The sequence below is a fragment of the Pavona decussata genome, unplaced genomic scaffold (genome assembly GCF_977016875.1).
Source record: "Pavona decussata unplaced genomic scaffold, jaPavDecu1.1 SCAFFOLD_45, whole genome shotgun sequence".
NCBI classification, from domain to species: domain Eukaryota; kingdom Metazoa; phylum Cnidaria; class Anthozoa; order Scleractinia; family Agariciidae; genus Pavona; species Pavona decussata.
In genome coordinates this window covers 699,647-726,707 of record NW_028145467.1, presented here as the reverse complement: position 1 = coordinate 726,707, position 27,061 = coordinate 699,647, and the positions used below count along the sequence as shown (strand labels likewise).

Below are 27,061 nucleotides of genomic sequence, written 5' to 3'. Positions count from 1 at the left end.
ATAATATTTTGGGGAGCAAGGATGGCGCAGTGGTGAGAGCACTCGCCTTCCACTAATATGGTCCGAGGTCGATTCCCGGACTCGGCGTCATATGTGGGTTAAGTTTGTTGTTGGTTCTCGTCCTTGCTCCGAGAAATTTTTCTCCGGGTACTCCAGTTTTCCCCTCTCCTCAAAAACCAACGTTCCCAAATTCCAATCCGATCCGGAATCTGAGCGCCACAGGTTTGTCAGTCGTAACAGACTGTTAAGTGTCGCCCTCTTTAAAAGGTCGGTTAATTTTTTTGTTTCTGCGAATGTAAACCAAACTTGTATCCATTCGGTGGAAAGCTGCTGAGCGGTTCTTTCTTGTAGTGGCTCTTTTTATTGCAAAATTAAGTGCTTTTTTGTTTGTTTGTCTTTCGTTTCGGTTTGTTTTTTTTTTTTTTGCTGTTGCTGTTCTTGTTGTGTGGTTATTTGTAAGGAACACGCTAAGCTTTCTTGAGAGAACGACTAGAACTGTATTTTTACACTAACCCGTTTTTTTCTCTCGTGATTTACCTAACAGGCTTTATATACATACGCTGACAAGCTACAAGAAGTGAAAGCGGATAAGGAGCAGGTCGCCATGGAAATGGACGTGGTATGAGAAAAGTCTTCTTTAATCCCAAGTTACAACTGAAGTTTGTAGAGTTGTAAGAAATGGATGTAACAAATACCACAGATAATTTTAATGAAAATTAATAACCAGTAGCCAATCACTGGGGCAGAAGTTTTTGACAGAGACATTTATGGTAGTTTTTGGTTCAAGCGATTGATTATATGGTACAGCTAAAGCTACGTCTATCGACCTTAAAGTTTTAAGAGCCGTGCGGGGAAGGGTGGGAGGTGAGGGGGGGGGGGGGGGGTGCTGTGGTCTAAGTGTGTGTTTTTGGCTGTGGTTAGATTAACAGCCGTATAGATGCTTTTAGCACAACATTGCTTTGACGTCACTTTTACAGAAAGCGGATAAGCGTGCGATAGACAACTTAGTGAGTCGAAGCAAGTTCGATCAGAGTATAGGAGGCCTGGATCAGTCAATACAGGAGCTCTTACAGAGGCTGGAGGGACAGGTATGTGCAAACTTATAGTTATGACACTCTCTGAATCTAACAGGCTCTCAAACTGACGGTTGCCGGACCTTTTAGGGGTGATAAAACCTTTGCCCCTACAACTTTTAACTTAAGTGGAATGGCCAAAAGTCTTAATATGAAGAAAGAAAGGGCAGCAAATCTTGTGTATGTTGTGGTTTGAAATTCTTTTGGGTTTTAAATTTCTCAAACCAGTTTCATTTTTAATTTCCTTTGTGCAGTATTCATTACCATAATCTGGGACAAAGGGAAATAAAAATTAAACTGGTTTGAAAACTTTAAAACCAAAAAAAAAAAAAAAAAAAAAAAAATTGAACCACAGCATATATACCAACGAGGGGATCTTGGCATTTCAACCAATCTGACTGGTTGGTTATCTCCGGATATTTTCTTTATCACCACGTTTCCCGGATTATCTATGATGTTCTTATTACCGTGATTAAATCTATATCTAATAACCCACCGTAATAATCCTAGGTCTTGATGTTAAGTAGTAGCTGATTGATTTGCTATCGTTTAAATGCCCTTTAGTTCGAAATATTGTTTTATGGTCGGTTTAAAACAGGAATCGGCGCTGAAAGATGCTCTGGATCGACTTGTGGCGGATATTGATCAGAAACTTGACAGATTGGAACTGGACCCACTGAAAGAATACTTTGGTGAGTGGACGAACGTTTATATTTGAGTGGTTTTCATTTGGGTATCGTAAAACCAAAGCCGATGCGAGTAAATGGTGTCAAGCGTGGGTAGACTACGCAAGCAAGTCACGGTTGGTTTGGGCACCGACTGTATTTACGATCCACGGTTTTGGTTTTACTTCAATAGAACGGTTTTTCAGCGTTATGTCGAATGTGATTGCTTAGCAAAACCCGTACCACGAGTAAGGAGAAAAACCAAAAACCGAAAGCAAGACAGATGTAATGACTCACTCGCACGCGTTTTCCCGCGCTTTTTCGCCGGTTACTGACCGATATATGTATTCGATTCGAGTTCTGATTGGCTCATTGCAGTGTTTGCGTCTGTTGTGATTGGCCAGAGTAACAACTTTGGTTTTGACGGCACTCAGTTAAAGACCACTCTATGTAAAACAATCATGAAGCGTTGTATTTCCAAATCAGTGCATATGCGAAATTGCCTTCGAATGCGCTATTTCTCGATCCTGGAGTGCTTGTCCTCTTGCATCCTGAGTTTAAACAACAGGTTTTGTTTTCTAACGCGTTTAGTGATGTTATTTCCTATTTTTACTTTGCAGAAAAGAAGATAAAGAATATGAAGTGCAAACATGTTGACTTACCTTTGAATGATGATCCCGCCGCTGGTTTCCGCAAGTAAGCACTTCCATCTTACTCTCCAAACTGAAACCGATATCTGCCCTGAGTATGATGTTGAAAACGATTGTGTCAGCATAGCACGTTTACCGCGACCTGTTTGAGGAGCAAGCTGCTAGGTTTATGTAGATTTTGTAGCCGATATTAATACGTTTTTCTCCGACCCAAACGGTAACTTTCAGTTTACTAAAGTCACTGTCATTCAGTGGGGAAAATCCCAATTCGACCCGAAACCCTCGTACATCTTTGACACGAGTTCCTAAAGAGCTCTTTGGTGCTCTGTGGTAAACAAATAACATAACGTTTTTTTCTTTTTTCAAAACATTTGTCATCCGGTATTAGGACTGGAGGGATTTCACTGGGCTTGGACTAATTTTGATCGGACACTGTCCGATGATTGGATACATATTGCATAGATATTACTTGCTCCGAGGGTTTTTCTCCGGGTTCTCCAGTTTTCCTCCCTCCACAAAAACCAACTCTTCCAAATTCCAATTCGACCCGGAAGGCAGTCCGATGATTGGCTGTTATTTGCCGTTTTGCAGTTTGTGAACTGATTAAACAGTAATGTTTCTCTCCTCTTCTGTTAGACGGGTAACGGATAAATCCGTCTACGCGGCATGGAGTGAAGCCTCTTGAGGATTTTAAACTCGCTAACACCTAACACTTAAACTTGTTTTAATGTTTTTTGATGAATTCCAGTGTATCACCGTGTGGGGTAACATAAGATACATGTCTCAATGTCAAGTTGATCTTGCCCCCATACTTAAAATTACTGGGGAGAGGTTATTAAAATATCAAGAAAATTCACCTTGGGTGATCTTATCCAAAATTCTTATAACCTTAGGGGTTCAATAAGCATTGATATTACGAAGAGAAAATGGATGCTGATCACTGTTCGGGCTTAAAGGGTTAAAGGTTGCCGTCGCATAGTCTCCATTTGAGTCATTGATGGAAAGATTCTCTGTTGTATTTTCCAGGGCATTACTCAGATTCCACTGTATTTCCTGTGACAGGCCTGTAGACATGATACCTGGACAGTGAGTATTCCCACTAATTATAACTATAACAAAGTTTCGAATCTGATTGGCTATCAGCAGTCATGATTTGAGTACTAATAGGACAGTGTACGCGTCATGCCTGAGTAATTAGACAATACACGCCATTATGTGCGCTGTAATAGAACAGTTGCACTTGCCCAGGGTCCTTTTTCTCACGTATTTCGTAAATAAAACGGTTTTTTCTACATTATCATTCATTTTCATTTATTTGTTTTGTCAGCCATTTGTTATCGGAAATTGTAATGGTTATGATTAACTGGTAACACGACTTTGTGTCGTCCAATTCAGTCTGTTAATACTCGTGATGAAACAAATCAAACTCCCGCTATGTGGCCGTCTGATTTTGTTAATCACTCGAGTGATTACAGTCCGACTCCAATCAGTCCTACCTATGAGGCAAATTTAGCTCAACCGCCGGCCAAAACTACAATAATTTGATTTTACCTCCTGCGCTATTTGCAAAACTATTGGCATAAAATAATCCAAGAGTTATTTTTTTTAATCCCAAGAGTAGTAACTTTCTTAATTTTAATCAAATAAATTACTGATTGAAGGTTTTTGCCCACAGCCCCAACCCCGCTCTTCCCCAGACTCCTGGCTTGCCTCCGTCCCGGTCTGGCCGTCCTTACACAACATACGAACTCGACCAAATACGCCAGATGCATCGAGGGTAAGTACACTGGAGGATGATTTTCTGATGATTTCCCGTTTTATTTGTGAAGCCCCTACTCTCTATAAAATACCTCAGGCCACACGGTAGCAACATTACACCTTGACTTCTAAATTTCTCTGCTTAGTCCATTAATTTGCCCTGGATACTGCGCGGCAGCTTCCAAGCACAGTTTTGGTGTAGTATCGTGTATCGGCACACGCTGTGCAATGTGGCAAGGCACGCGAGATTGGGCGCGAGCGTAAGCCGCGAGAGGATTGCTCCACCCCCCCCCCCCCCCCCCTCGCATTGATTCTGAGGCTAAAAATTGTTGTTATATGGCGAAACAACTTTGATCAGTTTACACTCGATAGAACTGACCTGGTTCTTTGAGCCACGGTCCCTGATACGATGCACTTACAATTTTCATGTAAGCGTCTTTGAATCACTCTCACACAAACGCTGTATTTTCTGTGGTCACTTTGTGATTGAATTCAGTGTAATGCTAAGGCCCTGAATGCGACTATGATCTCGCGCTTCTGTATAGCAGTCTTGGGGTGTTTGAGAGACACACGGTTGCATTCTAGACTATTTTCGTATTGTTGTTCATTTCTACCTTCCTATGATTAATTTCTTATTTTTGTTGTTGTGGGTAGTGCACTGTATAGTGCGTTACCCACTATGTCATTAGACATGTGAGAGGGATTGAGTGAGTGTCCGTAAACAAACAGGTCCGCACCCAGGGCTCAAAATAATTTTTGGACAGTTGCCGGTCATGTTGACCGACCAAATAAATTTTAGGTTGGTCATGTCTAGTTTCCGACCGGTCAAAATATTGAAAATATTTGTTTTAAATTAATAGCCAATTAAGGCAAAATATCGCCTTGGATGCTCAGAAACTCGTAGCTAAAGAGTAAAAAAGTTTTGATCGCTAAAAGTATCACTTATGTTCGCTATTTTCCACAGGCAATGACCTCTGCATTCTATTCGACATAAAACTTTGTTATTTATTTGAAAGTCGTGTACACGACCGGACAAAAATGACCTCCAAACCGAAAAATTTTGTCCGAACAAATTGTCATCTTGATCGGACTGGCCGTTATTTTGAGCCCTGCGCAGCGCGCGCATAGCACTACCCACATGTATGCAATGCGTACCTATTTTTGTTGTTGTTGTTTGTTTGCAGTGGATACACTTACGAGCAGGAAGTAGCCACGACGACAGCTCGCGCATGCGGAGGAAGCCACACGGTCACCTTTCCTCACAGACGTACGGCTAGATTCAAGTAAGGCTTCTGTGTCGTGTTTTACCACAGGCTACCCACGTCACTGCCTCTCAGTCCCCTCACGTTATTTCGCGTTGGCTTTCAGTTTGTCGGCCTTTTCACTATCAGGAAAAGGTTGCTTGTAGCTTTGCATTGCAGTCTAACAGTGCGAATAAAATACCGTGAACATTTTAATCTAAATTTCATGAGCTACCCGTCGGACAAGAGCTCAAACCACTGGACGGGTAGACAAACGGACCGTGACGCAGCCACTTGGGTATTTCATGCAAATAATTCGTCTTCTGTTTTCTCTAATTTCTCCCTTAAAGTTAAGAAAGTGTCCACGTTTTTCGGATTCACACAGTAACTGTTCCTTTTTTCTATGAAACTGTTGTTTTGACAAAAGAACCGGCCGGTATGTACCCTTCCCAGTCCCGCGCAGACGCTCTTTTGGCTCGTCACGCAATCTTTTCTCCCGTTGGGAAGGAAAGATTGCGTTACACCCAATGTTCGATTCAGTTTTGTTAATTGCTTCTGGAGGCATCATACGCACATCACGCTCTGACTGAACAGCTCCTTCTTTTATTGTTTTCCAGTCAATATTATTACTACCGAGAAGACGACACACCAGTTCCACTTCCTCCGAGGTAAGCTATCGAAACACTCCAGTTTAATTAAGTTCCCAAGATGAACGTCAACTTAGAGGTGAAGTCTTGTATCCAGACAATCGTGGGTTATATGTGCCACGTGCCATTTTTGACGAAATTGACGCATCCTTTGTTCTAGTGTTCCAACATTCAGAAACACCGTGTTGTTAGTGTAGTCATAGTTAATTGAAGGCAATGGTTATGAAACCTGACAAACTTCTTTGTTATATGTTTTGTTCGGCTTTTTGGCCTTGACCCTGCACAAACAACAATAGAATTTGGAATGTGTTGGAGCAACTAACCAATCGAAACGTTTTTGTTAAGATATTCAACTGTGGTGTAAACGTTAAAACAAAGGATTGTGCAGGGTCGCGGCCCTTCCAACATAAATTGCAGCACCATTGTTTTCATGGCAAGGTTTCCTAATTAGTCCCTCAATTAACTATGGTGTAGTCAAGTGACGGTTGCGTATCCTCCGTAAACCGCCATGAATGTCTACTGAACAGTGTTTGATTTTGTTTGAAGGGATGAAACAGAACTTATCGGACAGGATGGTCATATCTACAAAGGACGGTTTGATGGCATAGATCGGATGCCTGATCTACCGATGGTACGAGATTCCTTTCGTTTGAGATAATTTCTTCTCTTCAATAGTTAATTCCATTAAAGATTAATATAATTTATCTCCGTTATGTATTCTACAGAACCCAAAATCCCCGAGGGCGATGTCGGCCAAAAGAGCAACTAGCCCCCAGCCCCCACGCAATGGAAGCCCAACAAACCGGCGGCCACGGTCTGCCGCAGTCCCGTCATCCCCCAGGACCCAAGAGGAGGAACTTGAGCCTGCGAGTGTTGTAGTTCAGTAATAGCGCGTTTGCCTCAAATGGATGTACAAATCACTGTAGCAGTGCAGTGAAATCTTATTATCACGTTATACGTCGTCAAAATCGCTAATATAATTCCTCGTTTGCTCAACTGCATAATTATATAATTCTTGGAGGTTTTTTTTTATCACATTTATACAATAGAAGAATATTTGAAATCACTTGTAATTTATCAGATCTATTTATACAGTATCAGAGAGTCGTCCCACATAACGTACACTTAATGAAAAAGTTTTCCAGATCAGGAGACAACAAACAGAACCAGAAATAACTTGAGGTAAATCTCTGTTTTTCGCGGGTTTGCGTGTTGTTTTTGTACAGTGATCACAAATCATTTTGGTTACTGGAAAGGTTGTACAAGCTTAATCGCTCTACAAAGTAATTGAAACTTAAATGTTCTTAAAATTTACACCCAACCAATTCGCTTTTTCTAGCTGGTCCCAGGTGTTCAAATGACGGATATCTATCCGGTGGATAAGTCGCTTTGAAGCGGATAAAGTTATCCGCTCTTTGAATTTCCATGGCCTGGAAAATAATTCACCGGGGTTTAATAGTTACTAGAAATCTGGCATAATTTTTAGACAGGTTATACAAAGCTACTTTTAAAACACGTCCTCAAGATTTATATTTCCTGAAAACGGAGAACATTGGTATTTGGGGAAGTTGGATTGCAATGATGTGAATATTATTTATGATCCCCGCACGAAAATGCACCAGTAACTATAATCAGTACTGTTCAGTGAGAAGTGAACAGAAAGAATCAGTGTGATTTTACACAGCCTGTACAGGCGAATCTTTGTTTACACTTTTTGCCTCATTAACATATGCTTATCACTATCTGATGACGCTTATAAAATAAAAGCTCTGAATATTGAAAAGGCATAACAGTTTCAGTTTTCTCTGAAAATTTGACCCTAATACATCGAATGGTTTCGGAGAAATTCCCTTCTAAAAACTCGTAATTTTACGGGAATGTATGGCTCATTAACTTTTTTGTCACCCAGCAATTTCGCAGTTTTTGATAGCTGATATTTCCTTCAATATTGCTTGCAAAGAGCTGAAAATTGCATAAATTGCTCAACTTAATCAGTTCTTTCAACTTTTGCATTTAGTTCATATATACGGCCACGGGTCTATGAGTTAAGTCGTATGCTAATGAGGAAAAATGTTAACAACGACGTCAGCAAAGATTCGCCTGTACTAGGCTCTCAAATAGTGGGGAAAAGAAAAGGAAAAGAAAGCGACACGCGTGGGGACTGGTGAGGCTGTCTACCCCGGAGTGCTCTCGTTTTCTCAGATTCAACGACTTTAAAAGATGCCATGAACTATTGTGGCCTTTTGATAATGTGTAATTTAATAAATTGTAAATATCAAAATGACAAAATGGAGTACAGTGTGTGTGTTGTATATATAACGGTAATAGGAATGAGTAGTCCAATTCGGTCTGTAATCATACGAGTGTTTTTTAAACAAAATCGGACGACCGCGCAGCGGAAGTCCGATTTTGTCTGTATCAGTAACCCTACATCCAGGTAGCTACAAGCTAATTAAAGGTCGGACATTTGCCTTCATCTTTCGTCCGTTGAGGCTAACGCCATTCCTGTCTTCCTTTCGTCCTATTGCCCATTAAAAAATGTTAAATTGTTTTTTTGGGAGGGGGGGGGGGGGGGGGTCTGGTTGAGAAAAGCAGAGACCTCAAACGTAAAATACCAAACTCGACAAAAACAGCATTTCAACACCAATTTTACCCTCACACACAACTCTTGATTTAAATAAAAAGAAAGCAAGCTCACACACCTCGTGACCTAGCTCTCCACTCAGATTATATAGTTACAGGTATAGTTACATTTCTAGGATATATCTTGTTGGTTTCGAAATCTGACGCTACATTACGGCGATCTAGCGTTGTAGCTATTACAATAGGATCCTGTTCCTTTGTAACAGTCTTACCGTTGAATAAAACCTTCAAATGCAAGCTGTCCAATCCTCCCATTTCGGCTATCACAAACAAGAATGTTGTGATGTTTTCTAGATTTCGCAATGCACAAAACTTGACACCAAATCTCCCCGTCATCTTTGCCTTCCTTCCAGGCTTTTAACTTGCAAATTTACTGCCTTTCCGTTACGTTTTGTTTCTGTCTATCATTTCTACTGTAGCTGCTTCGAGGTGGATTAACAGCTTTTGTGAACAGCCTCGTGCCACTCAATATTTTCTTGACTGTTCTTTGCACATTTTCTTTTTTCTCGTTTGACATCCCATCAGCTGGTTCACCTACCTTTTTTACCGTATCATTCGATCCACGTTCCTGCTCATTGCTCACTTCATGTTGTGTTACTGTAGTCGAAGACGCATTGCCATGGTTTTCTACATCGTTCACCCTCTCCTTCTTAATAAGAGAGGGTTTCGGCATTACTGTGTTTTTGTTAACTGCTTTGTTAGCACCTAACATTTTTGGCGCCGAGAACCTGACCACATCAACATCACCTGACAGCCTAGTTGCTTTGAGTTTCTCAGGACGCTTCTTTTCGACGTTGGATGTCTTTTTCGGTTGGATTTCTCTGCCAAATCCTGACATTGATAAAGATTCCCTGACAAAATTCAAAGGAACACGACCAAGTACGCCATCAAAACGATTTTTGGTCACCTGGGGAAAAGGAAACTGCAACATGAGACTGCGATGATAAACAGCATATTACAAGAATATAAAGGATCTCTCTCCTTCGCAGAGCCTCCTTCACAAAAAAAAAAAAAAAGAAAGGAACTGGGAAGAAAAAATAAAAAGGGGCGCGTTCCTCGCGCGCTCCTCGTTATTTCACTCTTTCCAGTCCCTTATATTGTCTCCGCTCGAGCGCGAAGGAGGCCTCTGTGAAGGAGAGAGATAAAGGATACTAAAACGATTGCACAATAGGCCTTATCACGGTTTTCGACGCCATTTTGACGAGTAGGCAAACAGGCTTGAAATAACAGTGTTTGTATGGAAATCCGATGTCAAATAATTTTAGTAAAACAACGCTTCTGAAAAATTCATGAATTGGAAACTTTTGGCACTAGGATAAGGAGGAGGCTTTGAATGCTAGAAGAAGTCGTGCTCCATCTGCAAAGTCAAGAGCGTCCACTCCTAAAGCAAGGACTCCCACCCCTCCCCCACCAAGGACACCAAGCCCTCCCTTCCCCTCCCCAGAAGCACTTGAAGCATTGAGACAAATTGGTGAACTAATGGATAAACATGAGGTGTTAGTTGAACAAGTGGATGCTTTAGAGGTGCGTGAAGAATTGTGATTGTGGTTACACATGACAACATGGCCCTTGCAAATGAAGCATCTATGATGTAAATATAACTAACAATGTTTTTATTGGACGAGGTTGAGCAAAATATTGTGATTTGTCAGTGGTGAGCAGATCAATTATTATTAGCTGAAGCCAAAGGCTGAGGCAAATAATTGATCTGCGAGACACTGACAAATCGTGATATTTTGCAATAACCGAGTTCAATAATATTATTGTTTTATCATTCGATTGCTGAGTTTGTTTTTCATAATTATTTTCAGTAAGCAGTAAGCGCTAAGCCCAGGGAAGTGATCTGCCATTTTCACACGAGTGTGGTTTCAATTACGCATGAGCAGAATATTATTTGCAGCAAAACACAGTTAATGAGCAGTATTGCGCATGAGCAGACCATTATTTGTAGGTAGTTTTTTTCAGGTCGCGTGGTTTTCTCTCGGGCAATGAAGAGGAGGAAAAAATGCGTCAAACACTTTCAAAATTTAGATAATGGCTGATAACTATAACTTACAATGTTTTACAATATTGATCAGGGATTAACTACAGATGTTAGTCGGAGTTCTGGGGAAATATTCTTGTTTTGAAGGCTAACCTTAGTTTGTAAATTGTATCTTGTGCAATGACAAGTATCAAACGCTGATGAAAATGCATGTGTATCAGTGTGAAATGTATTTCCTTGAGATTATATTATGCAAAAAATTTAATTAATCAGTGTATCAGGCTTCTAGAAAAATAAAATGTGATCTATGAGTTATCACAATATAGGGTCCAGTTTTCATCCATAAATAAATTATATGTCTTGTAATTATTGTTTAATTTACCGGGTATAAATTTAAAATAATTGAAGGTAAATTTTTGAGCTTTAAATCCGAATTGCTTCAAATCACCCTATTTTTAGCGTACAGACTTGTTAATATACAGTGTAGTTCTGCATTTATTTTTTTACTTAAAAGCAATTCAAAGAATTAGCTCAGCACCTTTTTTGTGATAAACTGAAGCTGCTCGTCAAAGGGGATTGAAGTATAATATATCAAATAATTAGTATAACTATAATTTATCTGTTCCAGAAAAAAATGAAAGAAATCAAACATTGACTCCTCATTTTTGTGAATTGCATGGGTTAAGGAAAAGTAAGAAGCTTATTCTTCAAATTTTTTAGACCTTAAGGTCAAATTTGAAAATTATGTGGAACTTTGTTTTTCAAGTGATATCCATCCAGTCAGTATGCTGGGAGCATAAATTCAGAGGCGGAAAAAATGCACATACGCCATGTCTTCAGTTGTTAATAATAGTAACTTATGAGTTTGCTGCTTGTTCACAGGAACTGATGCCCAAGAAAGCTAACCTTGAAGATTTGGAGGAACTGAGAAAGAGACCTGGTAAGATGAGGAATGCTTTACTAGTGTGGTTTAAATGCTGATCTACCCTATGTGTTAATTTGGTTAAATTGACAAAGTATGTAGCATATTAACTTCTTCTCATATGCCAAAATGTTGCATACTATAGAAATCCCGTAATTTTGAAGTATTTTACCCATATTTAAGGCCATATAGATATGACATTTGAGAAATGGGCTCCTTAATAGTGTTTACTTACTTCTGTAATTAATAAGTTTTGTTGTCTGTTGACGTCCTTGTTCTGTTATTTATTTATTTTTTTTTTAGATGTTCCAGATGACATTCTTGAGCAGCTTAAGCGGTTAAAAGATGGACTTGATGCAATAAATAAATGGAAAGACGAGGTAAAAAATCAACTTAAGTTGTGGCACCAAAAATGATTATCTTGATTATAAAACTGTTTGATTCCATTCTCTAGTTGCAGTGGTCATGCCTGGGAACATTGCACTTTATACATACAATTTTTCAAATGATGGATCAGTCAGAATTAACTCTGCAGTGTATGATAAAGTGCTAAAGTGAACCCATGAATTTCCCACTGGGCGTCAGCCCTAGAAAGGAAATGGGAGATTGTACGAGGCAAAGAAAAACTCTCCGACTCCGATCTTGGCGGGAATGTGCTAGCGGCACAAAATTCATTCATAGTTTAAAGTGGTTAAAAGATGGACTCAGCAGTTAAAAGATGGATTTAAGCATCATAAAATTTTTCAACTGGCCTTGAAACAATTCTCATAGTATTTTTCAGACCCATTTCTGTGATTTACTACAAAAAAATTAAAATTAATGTTATTTTTATAGTGCATAAATTAACCACTAGTAAAGTAGCTGAAAATTGCTGTCACAAAGTTGTATAAATATTTAAAAAATTGCTCAAATCAATTCAAACAACAACAACAAAAATCAATAACAGGCTTCTTTTTCTACCCATTACATAATGCTCATATATTTAAGTTAAATGCATCAGGTGATTGCATGTTTAAATTATTATTTTAAAATGTTAATTCACTCTTCTTTTTGCCAAGTTAAAGTTAACAGTTTGCTTATATAAATTAGGTCCAAACCTGACTTTTGTTTTCAGCATTTAACAGCATCTTCTAAAACTGTCACTTGTTTTGATGTAAATTTCTAGTCTTCAAAGTCCCCTTCACTCAATTTATTAAATTATTTCTCATTGTTGCAAAAGTTAATATGTAGGTCTAGAAGAAGTCAATTATTTCAAACAATTAATGGATTTAGAGAGAAAAAGGAAATAAATAAAGTGAAATATGAAACCTTATAAATAAAGGTTTGGTTATACATAGACAAGTAAAAATAAACGATAAAACCGAACAATGTTTCGGGGTCGTCATGACGCCATTATCAAGTTCGAAGTGATAGAAATAAATGAAGTCAATGTCAGAAATAGTTCACCAAAAAATTAACATAATGTCTGAATATATAATGTCACGTAAATAGTTTAGCTTGAATTTAATCCGAAACAGAAAGATAATTATAACTTAAATCACTAAATGTAGTTGATTTAATATTATACTGTTTATACTGTACATTGTTAACAAACCTTGAAGAAAACCATTCCTGCTGACCTTGAAGCCCAGCTATCATCGCTGAGGGATGGATTATTGTTACTCAACAATCACAAGCAACAGGTACATGATTTGTTTACCTGCTGATCTAATTTCATAAAATTAAAGTGCGCTAGGCATAAAACTAATTTAAAACTAAGTAAATGAGGAATTCAAAGCATTAACACTTTAATGGCTGAATAAGTTGGAGACATGTCTGGGCCACTTTGAAACAACTTGATGTTTTTAAGAGAAGTCCCTTAAGATTATTTAACAGTGGTTTCATTGATACTTTTGAGCAGGAGGGTAAAATGGATTTTACAGGCAGGAAAAATCACTGCACATCATTACACACAAAGGAATTAGTCAACAAGAAGTGAAGTGATACAGAATGATGATGACAGTTTGTAAATTGCCTTGGCTCACAGCTCTCAATGAAACTTCTAATTCTTCTTGTGAAAGCTTGTCTTGGTCATTAACATGTTGATTATTAACTAATATGTTTCAGGTCTTAACTTTTTTTGAACTCCCATGACAATAATTGAATGCTACAATGTAGCTATTAAAATAATCATCAAATTATTCAGAGTTTGCTCTTATTTTCATTCAAATTATAAGGAAATTGTAATATGATTGTGATAATCATTATCATTTAAAATGGCACATGTATTATTAATATTGATAAGTTAAACAAGCAAAAAGCTAATTCTTACTAAAGATGGTTAAAAAAATTGACAATTGTTAAGGAATTTTCATCTACCTGGGAATCTAAACAATTTCAGTAACTCTACAGACCCTTGGTGATGAGTGTAACTCTTTATTGCGTTCGGGGTTTTAAATAACAAAGTTAATTTTAATGATTTAAAACATTAAACTTTTTGAGATTGAAAGTATTGGAGAGCAACTACACAGCCTGAAGAAAGTTTCTGATATGCTGAGCTACCACAATGAAAAGGTAAACACATATTCCTTACAATTAAATTTTGTTATTTTTCGTTGATAGCTCTTCAAAATCTTCCATTTGTGTTGTGCTTAATCTTTAACCAAAGATAAACATCTAAAAGGAAAGCTTTTTAGAACAGAATACTTAGTAACAAAGTTACACAGTCAAAGTTAGCTTGGTGTGAAAATATTTTGTTTGGCATGAGAGAAATAGGGCTTAACATATTCCATCACATTATTTCCGTTGCGCATAAGCCACACATTGACATTCCAAACCCAGCAGTATGCAGGATGTTTGTCATATGAACCTAGTTTAATGGCCTTAGCTCCCACGAGTCTCCTGTAGCTCAGTGGTAGAGCATCCGAACTAGTGATTGGAAGGTCTTAGGTTTGACTGCTGATAGGAGCACTCGGATTTTTTTCCAAGTATGCCTGTGTCATTGACCTGATTAATACATCATTCTCAGAGAAATAGTTGTTTGCCAAAATTTATTTTGAAAGCGAAATATATGAAATTCATACTCTTGAACTACTGAAGAAAGAATGAATAACTGAATGACCATCTCAGTTATGTACCCAACTTAAGCAGTTGCGAAAAGACAACCTGAAAAAATTACAGACTTCAACCGTTCAACCCTGAATTTTTTTTCAAGCTTTCTTTTCACAACTTGAGTTGCGTACATAACTGTGGTGGTCATTCACTTATTCAAACTCTATTTTATTTAAAAATTCTAATAATGTCAAACACATTCACTCCTTTCCCTTCACTTTACTTTAGAGGGTTGGGGGGCTAGCTGTGTTCAGCAGGTACCATAACTCAAAACATGGAATGATCAAGAATAGGACCTGAACAACCTTTGAAATGTAACCTAATCCTCTACGATAAACTTAATTCTGATCTTAACCCTAACTTAACCTAATTAATTTTCAAATTCATGTGAAACATTTCACGTAAGCATTTAAGTAACATCGCGGTTAAAGTCCAAAAGTGACCGCTTACGAAACTGTGATTTCACAACTTGATCTAACACAACCGTAACTTAACCTTAACCTCTTCTAGCTCTTTACAGCTTACTGGAACATGCAGCTTGTTTGTTAAATACCCTTGCAGCTATCATGTACATTAATGCACCGAGTTGTATCTGTGTTGCATTGCATTAAACGTAATATGCCATTGAATATTTCAAGCTTCAAATGATTCCTGATGATCTACTGGATCAACTTAATAAGCTAAAGTACTTGGAAAGAACAACCAGTCAGATTAAAGAGTTTACAGATCAGGTAATTGTCATTAGTTCCCTTAAAAAATTAAATTGCACCACGTTAAGGAAAACTGATCATTTTATCACTGTAAATTACCAACATAAAAATATACTATTCTGCATTAAAACAAGATAATATTCTCTTTAAATTGAATTACCTATTAGTAAGTCCACCGCCTAAAACTTGACATAGTTTGTTGAGGTGTCAAGCAACCTATGTGAATTTGATCCAAGACCTTTTGTAAAAAATGCCAGCTTGCATTTTTAATATCGTCAGGCCTGTCTGGACAATAAAAAAAAGTATTCCATTTTTTGTGTTATGAGAATCTACTGTAATTTAATTTTCATGAAGAGCGTTAAGTTGTAGTGTGACAAACTTTCTTGCTTTCTGTAACACTGACAAGAGAATTATGGGTAAACCATATAAAACCAATCATGAGGGAATTTGAAAAATAGCTAGGAGTCAAACTTTTGGTTCTAAAATTCCCTTATTAGCTAGTATTAAACAGGCTACAAACATAAAAAGAGATAAATTTTAAGCTTGCTTGCAGTCCTCAGAATATGTTGATAGCAGGATAACTTCTGTGAGATGAATAACACAGGCGAAAGGTTTGGACAATTTTAAAGTTATTTACGGTGAATTAAAACTGATCAGTTCCATTCCATAACATTTTAAAGTTGCCGTCAAGGCTTCAGCGAACTGAAGATCGATTAAAGGAAGACATAGAGCGCGAGGTCAGAACATTAAGGGACGGCCTCCGTCTTCTCAGCAACCAGCTGGATAAGGTTGGTGTTTTAAACTCTCTTGCACGGATTGATTTACAGTGCGGACACTCGAACCGTGAACAGTCAAGGCTTTTCTTCGCGTTTTTTTTCAAACGCTTTCCAATCAGAAACTCCCTTGAAAACAATGAATCCGACCTTTTTTTAACAACATTGAATCAGAAAAAAAGATGTAAAGTTCTTAGCGAGTGATAAATTGTCTTTAGTCTGTTTATATTGCAGAGAGAGAAAAAGTCCTAAAAAGCCTTAGCCGTTCACGGTTCGAGTGTCCGCACTGTAAAAATAATATATACATTATATATTTATATTTAAAATTAAAAAAAAAACGTTTATCGTTATAGTAATTAAAACGATTGTTGGTTAAAATTCGCATATAAAAAGCAACATCACGTCTGAGTTAAGAGAAACTTATGTTTGTTTTTTACCGTATTCATTTATGTTTGAACATAAATCTACTGAATGCGGAAGGTGCAATGAGGCAAAACTATTAATAAACAAAACCCAGAGGTATTCTTTCAATTAAACTGAAACATTTTGAGAAGCAATATTGGCGTTTATAACATTTATTTAAAAGTTACAAAGTTCATTTCCTTTTTCCCTCATTTTAAAATAGGTAAAATATGTCACTGTGGACTAAATTAAATCATTTAAATCCCTTTCTTTAAATCTGGTTGAAGTTAACCTTAATATTTACTATTAAAGTACAAGAAGATGATGGAAGCGATTCCACATTCTCCACCTTCAAATGCTGGGAAAATAAAGGTAAAAGAATAAAGTAAACTATAAAGTGTAAAGTATAATAATTATAACTTACATGTAAACACCAACATGTACAGTGTAAAACTCTTGATGCAATGCATTAAATACACTGGAAGCCCGCCACCTCCTTATTACAAATGAATGATAGGTGTTTTAAAATCTGGTAAAAAAGAGAGCCTAGTGTAGAGACATGCACCCAATTTAATCCATACTAAATTTTGGTGTATGGAAAAACTTATCTTGACAGTTATTTAACGGACGTGAACGTGGATGGAAGTTAAATATATGAACTTCATAACGGAAGTTTTATGGCACTTACAGAACTAAACATTTTACAATGATACTAGTAACTAATAAAATGTTTCAATAAAGACAGACCTAAAATCATTCAAAGATCATTCAAAGATATAAACTAAATAGAACCTAAATCATGCATTGCCAGGAACAGGCGCTATAATACTGAATTTAAATCTGTTTTAAAGTCTCTTACTCTGCCTCTTCGTGAGGAATGGGACGTCAATGAAACAAATGCATGGAGTCTCAATCTGAACTGCTGACATATTTTTCTCGCCAATTTGTACTTCTCCACGTTACCCTCCACCTACCCCCAGCGCATGCGTGAGAAATCTAAAAAAACAAAACAAAACAAAACAAAACAAAAAAAGTCGCACAGGGAACCCAGCAATACCAGCTGCTGATACTTGCCTCAGGATATAGCTGACAATTCCATGGCCATCTTGCTTTTTATTTAAAAAAAAAAAAAACTGACGTTGGAAATTTCCATGGCCATTTTGCGTTTGCCACAAAGAATGACGTGAGAAATTTCCACGGCCAAAAAAGGCAAATGTTCATTTTGTTTTTGTCGGCGGAAGGCAACATATTCCGAAAAAGTCATTTTTCGCAATGTCTTGCAAAACAAAGCGAAACTTTGCTTGAGGTAGCTCCCATCTGTCTCAATGCCATGATCCCATGAGCACGGTCAGCTGATACCTACAAGGATTTGGGCTCGCAATAGAGAGGTTTTTCAACATCTGTTGTGAATTAGAATGAACTTTTGCTGGGACTTAAACAAGAAGTTTAACTGTAGAAGGGCAAGCTCCTCCTTCATATCACATCTTTCAAGGTGTAAAACGCAGATGTAGACAACGTTCAGTCGCGGCACGTTGTTGACTCAAGCATTCTTTGAAAAAATATACCTCAAAATCTCATAATATATCATTGTAATATGAGACATGGGTTTCTAATTTGCTGACAATGTAACAGTGTTTATTCCGAAAACTAAGCCAATATTATCAATACTGAATGGTCTCAGAAAATATGCAAGTTGTTTGTCTGTTGTATACACTCTGATGTTTGATTGACAACTGAAGGTGAGACTAGTCAGGCCAGGCCCCTTTAATACCGGAATTTCCGGTCCGTAATATTGGGGTGCATGCAAGGTGATATTTGTCTTTAACGCCTCTGAAAGAATGGCGATTCGGAGTGATTCAATGAACTGTTGCGTTGTAGGACGTTGGAGCACTGAACGCGTTGAGAAGCATGCTAACGGAACTGCAAGGAGAACAAGAAAGACTTAGTAACACAACAAAGGAACTGATTGAAGAACACAACAGGAAACAGAAACATATTGATGTGAGTTCACTGTTTCATGCGCATAACCAGCTACAGTTGTAAACTAGCGCTTCGAGTAATAATATTTTGGGGAGCAAGGATGGCGCAGTGGTGAGAGCACTCGCCTTCCACTAATATGGCCCGAGGTCGATTCCCGGACTCGGCGTCATATGTGGGTTAAGTTTGTTGTTGGTTCTCGTCCTTGCTCCGAGAAATTTTTCTCCGGGTACTCCAGTTTTCCCCTCTCCTCAAAAACCAACGTTCCCAAATTCCAATCCGATCCGGAATCTGAGCGCCACAGGTTTGTCAGTCGTAACAGACTGTTAAGTGTCGCCCTCTTTAAAAGGTCGGTTAATTTTTTTGTTTCTGCGAATGTAAACCAAACTTGTATCCATTCGGTGGAAAGCTGCTGAGCGGTTCTTTCTTGTAGTGGCTCTTTTTATTGCAAAATTAAGTGCTTTTTTGTTTGTTTGTCTTTCGTTTCGGTTTGTTTTTTTTTTTTTTGCTGTTGCTGTTCTTGTTGTGTGGTTATTTGTAAGGAACACGCTAAGCTTTCTTGAGAGAACGACTAGAACTGTATTTTTACACTAACCCGTTTTTTTCTCTCGTGATTTACCTAACAGGCTTTATATACATACGCTGACAAGCTACAAGAAGTGAAAGCGGATAAGGAGCAGGTCGCCATGGAAATGGACGTGGTATGAGAAAAGTCTTCTTTAATCCCAAGTTACAACTGAAGTTTGTAGAGTTGTAAGAAATGGATGTAACAAATACCACAGATAATTTTAATGAAAATTAATAACCAGTAGCCAATCACTGGGGCAGAAGTTTTTGACAGAGACATTTATGGTAGTTTTTGGTTCAAGCGATTGATTATATGGTACAGCTAAAGCTACGTCTATCGACCTTAAAGTTTTAAGAGCCGTGCGGGGAAGGGTGGGAGGTGAGGGGGGGGGGGGGGGGTGCTGTGGTCTAAGTGTGTGTTTTTGGCTGTGGTTAGATTAACAGCCGTATAGATGCTTTTAGCACAACATTGCTTTGACGTCACTTTTACAGAAAGCGGATAAGCGTGCGATAGACAACTTAGTGAGTCGAAGCAAGTTCGATCAGAGTATAGGAGGCCTGGATCAGTCAATACAGGAGCTCTTACAGAGGCTGGAGGGACAGGTATGTGCAAACTTATAGTTATGACACTCTCTGAATCTAACAGGCTCTCAAACTGACGGTTGCCGGACCTTTTAGGGGTGATAAAACCTTTGCCCCTACAACTTTTAACTTAAGTGGAATGGCCAAAAGTCTTAATATGAAGAAAGAAAGGGCAGCAAATCTTGTGTATGTTGTGGTTTGAAATTCTTTTGGGTTTTAAATTTCTCAAACCAGTTTCATTTTTAATTTCCTTTGTGCAGTATTCATTACCATAATCTGGGACAAAGGGAAATAAAAATTAAACTGGTTTGAAAACTTTAAAACCAAAAAAAAAAAAAAAAAAAAAAAAATTGAACCACAGCATATATACCAACGAGGGGATCTTGGCATTTCAACCAATCTGACTGGTTGGTTATCTCCGGATATTTTCTTTATCACCACGTTTCCCGGATTATCTATGATGTTCTTATTACCGTGATTAAATCTATATCTAATAACCCACCGTAATAATCCTAGGTCTTGATGTTAAGTAGTAGCTGATTGATTTGCTATCGTTTAAATGCCCTTTAGTTCGAAATATTGTTTTATGGTCGGTTTAAAACAGGAATCGGCGCTGAAAGATGCTCTGGATCGACTTGTGGCGGATATTGATCAGAAACTTGACAGATTGGAACTGGACCCACTGAAAGAATACTTTGGTGAGTGGACGAACGTTTATATTTGAGTGGTTTTCATTTGGGTATCGTAAAACCAAAGCCGATGCGAGTAAATGGTGTCAAGCGTGGGTAGACTACGCAAGCAAGTCACGGTTGGTTTGGGCACCGACTGTATTTACGATCCACGGTTTTGGTTTTACTTCAATAGAACGGTTTTTCAGCGTTATGTCGAATGTGATTGCTTAGCAAAACCCGTACCACGAGTAAGGAGAAAAACCAAAAACCGAAAGCAAGACAGATGTAATGACTCACTCGCACGCGTTTTCCCGCGCTTTTTCGCCGGTTACTGACCGATATATGTATTCGATTCGAGTTCTGATTGGCTCATTGCAGTGTTTGCGTCTGTTGTGATTGGCCAGAGTAACAACTTTGGTTTTGACGGCACTCAGTTAAAGACCACTCTATGTAAAACAATCATGAAGCGTTGTATTTCCAAATCAGTGCATATGCGAAATTGCCTTCGAATGCGCTATTTCTCGATCCTGGAGTGCTTGTCCTCTTGCATCCTGAGTTTAAACAACAGGTTTTGTTTTCTAACGCGTTTAGTGATGTTATTTCCTATTTTTACTTTGCAGAAAAGAAGATAAAGAATATGAAGTGCAAACATGTTGACTTACCTTTGAATGATGATCCCGCCGCTGGTTTCCGCAAGTAAGCACTTCCATCTTACTCTCCAAACTGAAACCGATATCTGCCCTGAGTATGATGTTGAAAACGATTGTGTCAGCATAGCACGTTTACCGCGACCTGTTTGAGGAGCAAGCTGCTAGGTTTATGTAGATTTTGTAGCCGATATTAATACGTTTTTCTCCGACCCAAACGGTAACTTTCAGTTTACTAAAGTCACTGTCATTCAGTGGGGAAAATCCCAATTCGACCCGAAACCCTCGTACATCTTTGACACGAGTTCCTAAAGAGCTCTTTGGTGCTCTGTGGTAAACAAATAACATAACGTTTTTTTCTTTTTTCAAAACATTTGTCATCCGGTATTAGGACTGGAGGGATTTCACTGGGCTTGGACTAATTTTGATCGGACACTGTCCGATGATTGGATACATATTGCATAGATATTACTTGCTCCGAGGGTTTTTCTCCGGGTTCTCCAGTTTTCCTCCCTCCACAAAAACCAACTCTTCCAAATTCCAATTCGACCCGGAAGGCAGTCCGATGATTGGCTGTTATTTGCCGTTTTGCAGTTTGTGAACTGATTAAACAGTAATGTTTCTCTCCTCTTCTGTTAGACGGGTAACGGATAAATCCGTCTACGCGGCATGGAGTGAAGCCTCTTGAGGATTTTAAACTCGCTAACACCTAACACTTAAACTTGTTTTAATGTTTTTTGATGAATTCCAGTGTATCACCGTGTGGGGTAACATAAGATACATGTCTCAATGTCAAGTTGATCTTGCCCCCATACTTAAAATTACTGGGGAGAGGTTATTAAAATATCAAGAAAATTCACCTTGGGTGATCTTATCCAAAATTCTTATAACCTTAGGGGTTCAATAAGCATTGATATTACGAAGAGAAAATGGATGCTGATCACTGTTCGGGCTTAAAGGGTTAAAGGTTGCCGTCGCATAGTCTCCATTTGAGTCATTGATGGAAAGATTCTCTGTTGTATTTTCCAGGGCATTACTCAGATTCCACTGTATTTCCTGTGACAGGCCTGTAGACATGATACCTGGACAGTGAGTATTCCCACTAATTATAACTATAACAAAGTTTCGAATCTGATTGGCTATCAGCAGTCATGATTTGAGTACTAATAGGACAGTGTACGCGTCATGCCTGAGTAATTAGACAATACACGCCATTATGTGCGCTGTAATAGAACAGTTGCACTTGCCCAGGGTCCTTTTTCTCACGTATTTCGTAAATAAAACGGTTTTTTCTACATTATCATTCATTTTCATTTATTTGTTTTGTCAGCCATTTGTTATCGGAAATTGTAATGGTTATGATTAACTGGTAACACGACTTTGTGTCGTCCAATTCAGTCTGTTAATACTCGTGATGAAACAAATCAAACTCCCGCTATGTGGCCGTCTGATTTTGTTAATCACTCGAGTGATTACAGTCCGACTCCAATCAGTCCTACCTATGAGGCAAATTTAGCTCAACCGCCGGCCAAAACTACAATAATTTGATTTTACCTCCTGCGCTATTTGCAAAACTATTGGCATAAAATAATCCAAGAGTTATTTTTTTTAATCCCAAGAGTAGTAACTTTCTTAATTTTAATCAAATAAATTACTGATTGAAGGTTTTTGCCCACAGCCCCAACCCCGCTCTTCCCCAGACTCCTGGCTTGCCTCCGTCCCGGTCTGGCCGTCCTTACACAACATACGAACTCGACCAAATACGCCAGATGCATCGAGGGTAAGTACACTGGAGGATGATTTTCTGATGATTTCCCGTTTTATTTGTGAAGCCCCTACTCTCTATAAAATACCTCAGGCCACACGGTAGCAACATTACACCTTGACTTCTAAATTTCTCTGCTTAGTCCATTAATTTGCCCTGGATACTGCGCGGCAGCTTCCAAGCACAGTTTTGGTGTAGTATCGTGTATCGGCACACGCTGTGCAATGTGGCAAGGCACGCGAGATTGGGCGCGAGCGTAAGCCGCGAGAGGATTGCTCCACCCCCCCCCCCCCCCCCCTCGCATTGATTCTGAGGCTAAAAATTGTTGTTATATGGCGAAACAACTTTGATCAGTTTACACTCGATAGAACTGACCTGGTTCTTTGAGCCACGGTCCCTGATACGATGCACTTACAATTTTCATGTAAGCGTCTTTGAATCACTCTCACACAAACGCTGTATTTTCTGTGGTCACTTTGTGATTGAATTCAGTGTAATGCTAAGGCCCTGAATGCGACTATGATCTCGCGCTTCTGTATAGCAGTCTTGGGGTGTTTGAGAGACACACGGTTGCATTCTAGACTATTTTCGTATTGTTGTTCATTTCTACCTTCCTATGATTAATTTCTTATTTTTGTTGTTGTGGGTAGTGCACTGTATAGTGCGTTACCCACTATGTCATTAGACATGTGAGAGGGATTGAGTGAGTGTCCGTAAACAAACAGGTCCGCACCCAGGGCTCAAAATAATTTTTGGACAGTTGCCGGTCATGTTGACCGACCAAATAAATTTTAGGTTGGTCATGTCTAGTTTCCGACCGGTCAAAATATTGAAAATATTTGTTTTAAATTAATAGCCAATTAAGGCAAAATATCGCCTTGGATGCTCAGAAACTCGTAGCTAAAGAGTAAAAAAGTTTTGATCGCTAAAAGTATCACTTATGTTCGCTATTTTCCACAGGCAATGACCTCTGCATTCTATTCGACATAAAACTTTGTTATTTATTTGAAAGTCGTGTACACGACCGGACAAAAATGACCTCCAAACCGAAAAATTTTGTCCGAACAAATTGTCATCTTGATCGGACTGGCCGTTATTTTGAGCCCTGCGCAGCGCGCGCATAGCACTACCCACATGTATGCAATGCGTACCTATTTTTGTTGTTGTTGTTTGTTTGCAGTGGATACACTTACGAGCAGGAAGTAGCCACGACGACAGCTCGCGCATGCGGAGGAAGCCACACGGTCACCTTTCCTCACAGACGTACGGCTAGATTCAAGTAAGGCTTCTGTGTCGTGTTTTACCACAGGCTACCCACGTCACTGCCTCTCAGTCCCCTCACGTTATTTCGCGTTGGCTTTCAGTTTGTCGGCCTTTTCACTATCAGGAAAAGGTTGCTTGTAGCTTTGCATTGCAGTCTAACAGTGCGAATAAAATACCGTGAACATTTTAATCTAAATTTCATGAGCTACCCGTCGGACAAGAGCTCAAACCACTGGACGGGTAGACAAACGGACCGTGACGCAGCCACTTGGGTATTTCATGCAAATAATTCGTCTTCTGTTTTCTCTAATTTCTCCCTTAAAGTTAAGAAAGTGTCCACGTTTTTCGGATTCACACAGTAACTGTTCCTTTTTTCTATGAAACTGTTGTTTTGACAAAAGAACCGGCCGGTATGTACCCTTCCCAGTCCCGCGCAGACGCTCTTTTGGCTCGTCACGCAATCTTTTCTCCCGTTGGGAAGGAAAGATTGCGTTACACCCAATGTTCGATTCAGTTTTGTTAATTGCTTCTGGAGGCATCATACGCACATCACGCTCTGACTGAACAGCTCCTTCTTTTATTGTTTTCCAGTCAATATTATTACTACCGAGAAGACGACACACCAGTTCCACTTCCTCCGAGGTAAGCTATCGAAACACTCCAGTTTAATTAAGTTCCCAAGATGAACGTCAACTTAGAGGTGAAGTCTTGTATCCAGACAATCGTGGGTTATATGTGCCACGTGCCATTTTTGACGAAATTGACGCATCCTTTGTTCTAGTGTTCCAACATTCAGAAACACCGTGTTGTTAGTGTAGTCATAGTTAATTGAAGGCAATGGTTATGAAACCTGACAAACTTCTTTGTTATATGTTTTGTTCGGCTTTTTGGCCTTGACCCTGCACAAACAACAATAGAATTTGGAATGTGTTGGAGCAACTAACCAATCGAAACGTTTTTGTTAAGATATTCAACTGTGGTGTAAACGTTAAAACAAAGGATTGTGCAGGGTCGCGGCCCTTCCAACATAAATTGCAGCACCATTGTTTTCATGGCAAGGTTTCCTAATTAGTCCCTCAATTAACTATGGTGTAGTCAAGTGACGGTTGCGTATCCTCCGTAAACCGCCATGAATGTCTACTGAACAGTGTTTGATTTTGTTTGAAGGGATGAAACAGAACTTATCGGACAGGATGGTCATATCTACAAAGGACGGTTTGATGGCATAGATCGGATGCCTGATCTACCGATGGTACGAGATTCCTTTCGTTTGAGATAATTTCTTCTCTTCAATAGTTAATTCCATTAAAGATTAATATAATTTATCTCCGTTATGTATTCTACAGAACCCAAAATCCCCGAGGGCGATGTCGGCCAAAAGAGCAACTAGCCCCCAGCCCCCACGCAATGGAAGCCCAACAAACCGGCGGCCACGGTCTGCCGCAGTCCCGTCATCCCCCAGGACCCAAGAGGAGGAACTTGAGCCTGCGAGTGTTGTAGTTCAGTAATAGCGCGTTTGCCTCAAATGGATGTACAAATCACTGTAGCAGTGCAGTGAAATCTTATTATCACGTTATACGTCGTCAAAATCGCTAATATAATTCCTCGTTTGCTCAACTGCATAATTATATAATTCTTGGAGGTTTTTTTTTATCACATTTATACAATAGAAGAATATTTGAAATCACTTGTAATTTATCAGATCTATTTATACAGTATCAGAGAGTCGTCCCACATAACGTACACTTAATGAAAAAGTTTTCCAGATCAGGAGACAACAAACAGAACCAGAAATAACTTGAGGTAAATCTCTGTTTTTCGCGGGTTTGCGTGTTGTTTTTGTACAGTGATCACAAATCATTTTGGTTACTGGAAAGGTTGTACAAGCTTAATCGCTCTACAAAGTAATTGAAACTTAAATGTTCTTAAAATTTACACCCAACCAATTCGCTTTTTCTAGCTGGTCCCAGGTGTTCAAATGACGGATATCTATCCGGTGGATAAGTCGCTTTGAAGCGGATAAAGTTATCCGCTCTTTGAATTTCCATGGCCTGGAAAATAATTCACCGGGGTTTAATAGTTACTAGAAATCTGGCATAATTTTTAGACAGGTTATACAAAGCTACTTTTAAAACACGTCCTCAAGATTTATATTTCCTGAAAACGGAGAACATTGGTATTTGGGGAAGTTGGATTGCAATGATGTGAATATTATTTATGATCCCCGCACGAAAATGCACCAGTAACTATAATCAGTACTGTTCAGTGAGAAGTGAACAGAAAGAATCAGTGTGATTTTACACAGCCTGTACAGGCGAATCTTTGTTTACACTTTTTGCCTCATTAACATATGCTTATCACTATCTGATGACGCTTATAAAATAAAAGCTCTGAATATTGAAAAGGCATAACAGTTTCAGTTTTCTCTGAAAATTTGACCCTAATACATCGAATGGTTTCGGAGAAATTCCCTTCTAAAAACTCGTAATTTTACGGGAATGTATGGCTCATTAACTTTTTTGTCACCCAGCAATTTCGCAGTTTTTGATAGCTGATATTTCCTTCAATATTGCTTGCAAAGAGCTGAAAATTGCATAAATTGCTCAACTTAATCAGTTCTTTCAACTTTTGCATTTAGTTCATATATACGGCCACGGGTCTATGAGTTAAGTCGTATGCTAATGAGGAAAAATGTTAACAACGACGTCAGCAAAGATTCGCCTGTACTAGGCTCTCAAATAGTGGGGAAAAGAAAAGGAAAAGAAAGCGACACGCGTGGGGACTGGTGAGGCTGTCTACCCCGGAGTGCTCTCGTTTTCTCAGATTCAACGACTTTAAAAGATGCCATGAACTATTGTGGCCTTTTGATAATGTGTAATTTAATAAATTGTAAATATCAAAATGACAAAATGGAGTACAGTGTGTGTGTTGTATATATAACGGTAATAGGAATGAGTAGTCCAATTCGGTCTGTAATCATACGAGTGTTTTTTAAACAAAATCGGACGACCGCGCAGCGGAAGTCCGATTT

General features: G+C 38.8%; 2 protein-coding genes across 4 annotated transcripts in view; both read left to right on the top strand.

Moving 5' to 3' along the window:
- LOC146482533 (uncharacterized) overlaps positions 1-8,323 on the top strand; it is a 23,973-nt gene extending 15,650 nt beyond the window's left edge. For all 3 annotated transcript variants that reach the window (XM_085107011.1, XM_085107012.1, XM_085107013.1), the window contains 10 exons: positions 545-619; positions 978-1,088; positions 1,672-1,765; positions 2,359-2,434; positions 3,415-3,474; positions 4,064-4,165; positions 5,331-5,429; positions 6,005-6,055; positions 6,581-6,665; positions 6,760-8,323. In XM_085107011.1, the coding sequence (XP_084963137.1) occupies positions 545-619; positions 978-1,088; positions 1,672-1,765; positions 2,359-2,434; positions 3,415-3,474; positions 4,064-4,165; positions 5,331-5,429; positions 6,005-6,055; positions 6,581-6,665; positions 6,760-6,921 (915 nt within the window). In that variant the 3' untranslated portion in view covers positions 6,922-8,323. The remainder of the gene's footprint in view (positions 1-544; positions 620-977; positions 1,089-1,671; positions 1,766-2,358; positions 2,435-3,414; positions 3,475-4,063; positions 4,166-5,330; positions 5,430-6,004; positions 6,056-6,580; positions 6,666-6,759) is intronic.
- On the top strand, positions 8,323-26,940 carry LOC146482532 (glutamine-rich protein 2-like). The gene is made up of 20 exons (XM_085106938.1): positions 8,323-8,334; positions 9,992-10,201; positions 11,544-11,601; positions 11,887-11,963; positions 13,185-13,265; positions 14,065-14,136; positions 15,312-15,404; positions 16,064-16,171; positions 16,871-16,930; positions 18,437-18,559; positions 19,162-19,236; positions 19,595-19,705; positions 20,289-20,382; positions 20,976-21,051; positions 22,032-22,091; positions 22,681-22,782; positions 23,948-24,046; positions 24,622-24,672; positions 25,198-25,282; positions 25,377-26,940. The coding sequence occupies exons 1-20, from the start codon at positions 8,323-8,325 to the stop codon at positions 25,536-25,538; spliced, it is 1,809 nt and encodes a 602-aa protein (XP_084963064.1). The 3' UTR covers positions 25,539-26,940.
- The last annotated feature ends 121 nt before the right edge of the window (positions 26,941-27,061 follow it).

Bases quoted from the DNA above. Each gene is read 5' to 3' on its own strand.
- LOC146482532 (XM_085106938.1), top strand. The intron at 15,405-16,063 runs GTAATTGTCATT...AACATTTTAAAG, and splicing joins TTAAAGAGTTTACAGATCAG to TTGCCGTCAAGGCTTCAGCG. The intron at 21,052-22,031 runs GTAAGCACTTCC...TGTATTTTCCAG, and splicing joins CCCGCCGCTGGTTTCCGCAA to GGCATTACTCAGATTCCACT.